General features: G+C 37.5%; 1 protein-coding gene across 1 annotated transcript; it reads left to right on the top strand.

Annotated features, from left to right (window-relative positions):
- The first annotated feature begins 6,699 nt into the window (after positions 1-6,699).
- LOC137653679 (actin, alpha cardiac muscle 2-like) lies at positions 6,700-7,960 on the top strand. The gene has a single exon (XM_068387257.1). The coding sequence runs from the start codon at positions 6,727-6,729 to the stop codon at positions 7,858-7,860; it is 1,134 nt and encodes a 377-aa protein (XP_068243358.1). The 5' UTR covers positions 6,700-6,726; the 3' UTR covers positions 7,861-7,960.
- The last annotated feature ends 765 nt before the right edge of the window (positions 7,961-8,725 follow it).

Genomic DNA, 8,725 nt, shown 5'->3' with positions numbered 1-8,725 from the left:
GGGGGGGGGTTGGAGAACCTATTAGTCTGCCTGTTACTCATCAACAGCCATTGCCAGGCCCTCCTGGTCCTAGTTTGGGTGAGGAGGGGGCTTGGGCGCTGATCATATATACGTATGGTAGCTGTTACTGTTTTTAGAATGATTTATTGTTAATTTGTTCTCATCATTTATTTATTTCCTTTCCTCACTGGGCTATTCTTCCCTATTTGAGCCCCTGGCCTTATAACATGTTGCTTTTCCAACTGGGGTTGTAGCTTGGCTAGTAATAATAATAATAATCAGTAACAAGGAATATGATTGGGTGTGTAGGTTTTAACTAATGATGGAATGTGAATAAAAGCATAAAGATATAAACGTTTTATTCAAAGTAAATATTCATCAGGATATATAAAAGTAAAATGGAAACATAAATACTTTATTACAGATATAAAGAGGTCAAGACACTGTTTTTGGCATAATCAAAATACAGAATATATAAATATTTTCTTATAAAAACTTTCGATATCTATATTCACATCAATGTTTTCTGATGATCGTACGCCCAACAAATTTCTTATCGTTAAATGTTACAATAAATCATCATTTGAAATTGTTTCTATCCTCATCCTTCATTAACCAATGCAAATTTTTAGCGTTGAGATATATTAAATTTTCACGCAATTCCCGCTTCTTCTATCTCGGAATCTCCATCTTCATGAATGAAAATATTTAACACTTTAATAATCAGAAAAATTTTGTTCGATATTTAGAAATGAAGCTCTCCATAGTGGTCCGCAAATATATAAAGTTCAATGGCAAGAATAGTTTACTTCGTTGCCATTACGTAAATGACTTCGTTGTAGTGATTGCCAGGACACACCTTACATCACGCACGATATCTACAAACTAGAAGCGAATTATATCAGACCATCGTGTCTACTGTACATAGCGCATATCACTCTGAGGGGATAAAAAGTAATCATGTAAATGCATTCAAACCACATCACACTTAAATAACTTCATCCACATTCAGCACTTCAATCGGACGGAACGTCACCCATTCATCCTGAAGCCCTTCTGACTTCAGACTAAAGGTACCCAGTCACACCACCCCTTTATATACTAGACTGGGACAGACTTTAATACCTTAGCAGCGTTTTTACACCCACACACGCAGTGTCAATAGCCGTAGTAATTTGAGTTGAATAAACAGTAGGTTGCCAAATTCCTGCCAAGGAAAATGACAGCCTAGGTTACTGGCTTATATTAACATTGATTGAAAGGCGGAAAACCTAAAACATTATATAATAAAATTCAACATGCCATTATAAAAATTACTGAACATTTTAATAAGCACTTAATTCCTTCAAAAATAATTGGCAACGTTCTCAAAGAGAGAGAGAGAGAGAGAGAGAGAGAGAGAGAGAGAGAGAGAATGGTGTAGCATGAGTATGCGTTAACTGCTTTTCGGTACACGGTCAACATAAATTTGACACAACCACAGCACATACACACACACACACACACACACATATATATATATATATATATATTATATATACACACACAAATTAGTGTATGCGACCCGTCAAAATGTTTGCTATACATTTAGAGCGATGCAAACACACGCACACAGATAGAATTCTTCCCAACCCCTCTACTTTCCTAACTACCTCTCTGGGTACCCCTCTCATCGGGGTATGACTACTCCCTCTCTACCCTGCCCTGAGAGAGAGAGAGAGAGAGAGAGAGAGAGAGAGAGATATTTATGAATTCGGGCAATAAAACCTACTACGGGACCTGGGAGACCATTCAGCGAAAAAAACTCAACATAGGAAGAACTCGGTCCTTATAACAAGTATAGGTTAAAAGTAGAATTACAAGATGGATGAAAGACACTGAGAATGTGAGTATAATAAATGGCTAAAAATTGAATAATGCCAATGGATGAAAGGATGTGGTAAAGGCCTTCAACTAATGCTCACAGTGCACCCCTTGAGGTCTTGAGGTGCATTGACAGTGCCAGGGATGAAGGAGAACGCGTCTGGCGGCTGGCGAGGGATCTCGATACTGTACCACACGAACCCCCCCACCACCCCCACCTCTGTTAAATAATAAGACTTCACTATTTTATCCTGATTTCAATGTTTTTATTGTAGATATACAACTATTTCATTAAATGAAGTATATATATTACACGAGTTATCCAGGCTAATATAAACATAGGTTAACATAGCTAATTTTGCTCTTCATGGTTACCATCTATTTGTCATTTTTGTAAGTTTTCCCTTTCCACTTCCACATGTATTGTCTTTTTTCTTATTTATTTTTAAATCAATATTTAACTTGACTTGCTCATGATAAGGAACACAGAAATTTTGGCAATGAAGGTCATGATACCATTTGGTAATACAAGTCCCACTTTATCAACATCTGACACAATTCGCTTAAAGTAGTCTTTCCTCTCCTTCAGATCTTGCCCATGTACAATTTGAAATACTTTCCTCGTTGTGGTTAGCCGTGAATAAGAAGACTGAGAGAACATGCAGTTTATGACTATTCATTCCTCAATCCAGATGTTGTTCGTGGTCTTGCATTCATTAGCTTTTTGCCCTAACTAAGGATATTTTATGCAAAACCTCTTTACAATTTCCCCATCAAAGTTTCTAAGAGGTCCTTTATTAATAACAACAGTTGATTTGCATTAACGCTCAATTGGAGTTATATATTAAGGCATTGCAACCTAAAAGCAATATTCTGTAGTAGTATCATTAACGGTTTAAAGGTTTTAAAGGTCACTCATGAATAGCAGAGGAGAGGACAGTGACAATACCCGAGTCAGCAGAACAATGACCTAGAGACTGACCATATATACATACAATATGATCAGCAACTAAGCCCCCTCTCCACCCAAGCTAGGATAAGGGATGGCTAGTAAATAGTTTCTGGCAACTCAGCAGGTAGACCTATAGGCTCTCCCATATGCTCCATCCTTAGCTCACGAGGATGGTGAAATGGCAATCACCACAAGAAACTATCGAGCTAGAAATTGTTTCGAACCCCAATCCAGCAGATCGCTAGGCAGGGGAGTTCCCAATAAGCCACCACATTCCTTTGGCCATCGGCATTCCTCCTTGAATTCCGGGCCCACGAGTTTTAGCTGGTTTACCTATCTTGTCTTATTGTGTAATTTGTGCAACATCGAACACCCATCAATCTGGGTCATTACCACGCTAATTACTATAGCCCCTATACCTGTATCTACTACTAGAATATAAGCATGAGAATCTAGAAACAAGGGCATTTCGATTAAGTTTAGCATTTTAAGAGTATAGTCAAATATAAGAATTCTTTGATCTGATAGGTTATAATTTGACAACTATACCATCAAATAAATATCTACATGAGTAGTGTAAGTAGTAGTCTTTATAATAAGATCTTCCTTGAACAACATACTGAACATCAAAGTTCTTTTTCTAAATCACTGTTACCTTCAGGCAGATGAATTTCTCTCATTCTTTGCACACTAGACTAGTGGATATTACTGCTACTTATTATATATTGGTACCGTAATCGTAGATCAGGGGACAGAAATGCATTTGCGTGGTCGTACACACATTTTGGTCCCTTAAAGATTGATAGTTCCACGGACCAAATAACCCAACTCATTTAGTCATCAACGAATTGAACAAAGCTCAGGGTCATCTCGTCATCGAGTATGATGGCCTCATGGCCAGGGAAATGAACCCATCAAACTCAAGACCATGGAACTTGCCCACAGAAGAATGAGTTCATATACGGAATAGTTTCTTGTCCGGTAAGGGAAACCGTGTGTATACATTAAGTTATCTAGTTAACTTCTCGCTATCTCCTGTGTCATTTCACAATATGGTGACAAGTACTTTTTGATGGCTTTCATAACTTCTGAAAGAAATGAAAAATAAGTCGATTCGAAGATTAAGTGACTCACCTTCCTTGGGCTCATAATTCTATCTAATTCACCTGTTAAATTAGCCACTTTAGTTTCGGGGAAAAAAAAGAAAAAAAAAAACTACTTATCTACTTTCAGTTTTAGCCCACTTTGTCAACATGCTCGAAATCTTTATTAATTTACTTCTCCAATCCACCATCTACAAGGTCAAATCTGTTCAGTTGTTTCTTCTCAACATTACAAAAAGTTTCTATTTGTACCCTGAAGAAGTATGTATTAAAGTGCACGAAAGAGCTACATACTATAGTATTTTATTCATTCATACTTGGCGTTGCTGTGTATTAAGTCACGGGGTCATTGTGATAGTAAAGCGCATATATATATATATATATATACACACACACACACACACATATATATATATATATATATATATAAAATACTGCCAACACTCGTGATTTTAATCATCAAGAAAAGGAACTGAAGTATGCTAGTTTCTTCAATGGGGGAAATTTGCCAAGCCCGGTGATATTTTGATCCGGGACAAGTGGTGTGAAGTAGTAAACCGCGTTCCCTTCCTCTTACGTCAAAGGGGGGTTGGGTACAGATCACCTATTGGGTATTGACTTGGCGTGGGTGTATAAAAAAAAATTGTAGTAACGCGATTAAATTCATCCTTGCCTAGTATATAAAGGGAGTGTGATGACCGTGGGTCCTTAGTCTCCAGGACTCGAGGACGGTAGGTGTCCCTTCTCTCGGGTCGGAGTGGTTGGTTAGTTGACGGTGGAAGTATTGAAGTGAGATCTGAAGTGTTGCAATTAAGCGTGTGGTGATTTTGAACTCTTGAGAGTGTAGTATATAAGTCGAATAGGGGCACTTTGTATTTTGTGTTAATTCATTCAACGTTCAGGATATACAGCATTTTACTTTAGTCAGTATTGTGATTGGTGTAAGAATTTGTACATGTTGAGATCGGTTATTACGTTGAACGAATGGATTAGCTGTTATGCTATTATTTTCTAAATAGGTTTTAATTATTCCGGTAAATTGAACTACATTTTCCTTAACCATATAGTAAGATTTATTCACATCAACTTCTAGTGATAAAAAAAAGTTTTTATTTAAATTAAACTAGCACTGTAACATGAATCCGTAATATCACAGAGAGAGAGAGAGAGAGAGAGAGAGAGAGAGAGAGAGAGATAGAGAGAGAGAGAGAGAGAGAGAGAGAGAGGTACAAGGATTTTGGATGTTTCAAAGACTTTTTAGTCTATCCAAGTAGACTCCATGTGCTCTTTGGTGGAGCGATTTTGCTTAAGCTTTTAGAGAGTTCTTATGATCTTGTCTAACTTATTCTTGAACTCGTTTACCGTGTTACTGTTTACAACATCTGCTGGAAGTCTATTCCAAGTATTTGCTATTTTTTATGTAAAGAAATTGCCACATTGAGTGTTGTATATTTTCAATTCTAGTTTGTATGAGAGAGAGAGAGAGAGAGAGAGAGAGAGAGAGAGAGAGAGCCTTACCTTATTGCCTTATTTTTTGTTTGGGTTCCCCCAGGTCCCTCAGAGAGAGAGAGAGAGAGAGAGAGAGAGAGAGAGAGAGAGAGAGAAAGAGAGAGAGAGAGAGAGAGCGATATCCTGGCATTTTCTGTTAAGACATTTCCTTGGCATTTTATTACTAGACTTTTCGGTGCTTCCTATGAAGTTTGCCTTAATGGGAACTAAGATGATATAGAAGTAAAGTAATTGATACAGAAATAGCGATACAAACGGGAGACAAAGTGAAGATGCTAAAACTACAAAATTTTTACATTACTAATACCACTTTATTCATAATTCGAATGATAAAACTACGCAAAGGTTAGCCATGAAAGAATTAAATTTTGAATATATTTCTGAATTTTGAATCTTCCCGTTATTGCTAATTTCTATTGAGATATACAGAAAGTCCTCAACTTACAAACTTACTAGGTTCCGAGAAGCTGTTTTTAAGTCTCATTCATTGTAAGTTGAGTCATTTGTAAGTCGAATTTTGCTAAATTTGGGGCTACGGTAGGCTTCACCTAACTGGCACGTCTATAGGTTTCACCTGAAAAAAGTCAATAAATAGTCCTGTTTCATATTGCAAATGTCGTCTTGCTTACTGCATTAAATTATATATTATTTTACTACAGTATTTTACTATGAGTTTTTAATGCAATAACGCCATTTATGATTTCAGTTGGATTTGTGTTTGTATCTCCGAATGCTTATAAGTTCCGTACCTTCTGTATAGCGAAAATTAATGTGGATTGACATTTAGATGATTGCAAGCCATATACTGAAAACAATCTAAATTTGGAACTGGCGCTATATTATAATATCAATGGTAGTAAAGTAGAACTAGCGATTGTAAGGAATAGAATAGTTGTCTGAATGATTCTTATGTTTTATTGTTATTGAAAAGTGTTCGTTTCAGTATTTAGATCAATGGTTTTGGAAACTAGAAGAGGGAATAGTAGAGTAATATAGAGTTGTTTAACCAAATGTTGAATATCCAACTTAATACAAAATTATATATTTTGAAATGAAAATTCAATGTACAGTACCCATTTATGTTAATGTTGCTCTCTCTCTCTCTCTCTCTCTCTCTCTCTCTCTCTCTCAGTAACTCTATTATTTTGTAAATTCACTGAAAAAGGTTGTTGTAAATATCCTGAAATTACAGGGGGTCTGCTTACTTTATCCTTACAAATTTTGGATGTTCTGTACAGTACATATGCATGAATTTTTTTTTTCTTAGGTTATTGCTTCACTCCATAACCAACCACCACCATGTGTGACGACGAAGAGGCGGCGGTACTCGTTTGCGACAATGGCTCCGGTCTTGTCAAGGCTGGCTTTGCCGGTGATGACGCTCCCCGAGCTGTCTTCCCCTCCATCGTTGGCCGTGCCCGTCACCAGGGTGTGATGGTCGGTATGGGTCAGAAGGACGCCTACGTCGGTGATGAGGCCCAGAGCAAACGTGGTATTCTCACCCTCAAGTACCCCATCGAACATGGTATCATCACCAACTGGGATGACATGGAGAAGGTCTGGTACCACACCTTCTACAATGAGCTCCGTGTTGCCCCCGAGGAGTGCCCCACCATGCTCACTGAGGCTCCCCTCAACCCAAAGGCCAACCGTGAAAAGATGACTCAGATCATGTTCGAATCTTTCCAAGTGCCTGCTACATATGTTTGCATCCAGGCTGTGCTCTCCCTCTACGCCTCTGGTCGTACTACTGGTCAGGTTTGCGACTCTGGTGATGGTGTCTCCCACATGGTGCCCGTCTATGAAGGTTTCGCTCTTCCCCATGCCATCCTCCGTCTGGACTTGGCTGGTCGTGACATCACCAACTACTTGATGAAGATCATGACTGAACGTGGCTACTCCTTCACCACCACCGCTGAACGTGAAATCGTCCGTGACATCAAGGAAAAGCTTTGCTACATTGCCCTGGACTTTGAGAACGAGATGAACACTGCTGCTGCCTCTTCCTCCATCGACAAGTCCTATGAACTTCCCGATGGTCAGGTCATCACCATTGGTAACGAGCGTTTCCGTGCTCCCGAGTCCCTATTCCAGCCTTCCTTCCTTGGTATGGAATCTGCTGGTGTTCATGAGGTCGTCCACAACTCCGTCATGAGGTGCGACATTGACATCAGGAAGGACCTTTTGGCCAACATTGTCATGTCTGGTGGTACCACCATGTATGCTGGTATTGCTGACAGGATGCAGAAGGAAGTCACTGCTCTGTCTCCATCCACCATCAAGATCAAGATCATCGCTCCCCCTGAGAGGAAGTACTCCGTCTGGATCGGTGGTTCCATCCTTGGTTCTCTGTCCACCTTCCAGGCCTTGTGGATCACCAAGGAGGAATACGATGAGTCTGGCCCCGGCATTGTCCACCGCAAGTGCTTCTAAAAATATGTCGTTTATATATATCTTATTTTTTCAAAATGCCGTTAACACAATGTTTTCATTCCTTGATAATAGGATAACACTGTGCTTTCTGGAATAAAATCATATATCGAATTACTTGTTCTTTTTTACCATCTGATATCTCGATGAATATTTTCTATTGGATAAAATGTTTATTTTTCTCAAGCATTTACATCCCTATCTTATTAAAAACTTATATATTCACTCTACACTTTATGAAAGCAACATACTTCCATATTATCAGCATCACCAGTGAAGCCAATATATGTCCTTTTACCCTTCTATCTGATTTCACTTCGAGTACAGAAGATGAGAATGGGTAACAAAAAAAAAAAAAAAAAAAAAAAAAAAATTCATAGTTTTGTTTTAATGGTTATCTTTTGCATTTTCCTTTCAGTTGGTTTGTACTTATCTGTTCTATTCACCAGAGCATCTTCCAGTTCCATGAAACAACTTTTATGATAAAGTTTCTATCTTTTAAACGTCATTTGGATAAAGTGATTTAATTAGCCTCAAGCTTCAAGCCTCACCTTACGAAAGGATGTTGATTATTTCATTGTTTTTTTGTGAATTACAAGGCAAGATGGATTATTTAATGTAAAATAATAATAATAATAATAATAATAATAATAATAATAATAAGAATAATAACGAAAATAATAATAATAATAATAATAATAATAATAATGATGATGATGATAACTATTATTATTATTATTAATATTATTATTATTATTATTATTATTATTATTATTATTATTATTATTATTATTATTATTATTATTATCATCATCTTTGGTAAAGCTACAGCCCTAGTTAGCAAAGCAGGATGCTATAAACCCCAGGG

This window comes from Palaemon carinicauda, chromosome 14 (assembly GCF_036898095.1).
Source record: "Palaemon carinicauda isolate YSFRI2023 chromosome 14, ASM3689809v2, whole genome shotgun sequence".
NCBI classification, from domain to species: domain Eukaryota; kingdom Metazoa; phylum Arthropoda; class Malacostraca; order Decapoda; family Palaemonidae; genus Palaemon; species Palaemon carinicauda.
Note: the sequence above shows the minus strand (reverse complement) of the source record. Positions and strands in the feature narration are given on the sequence as shown.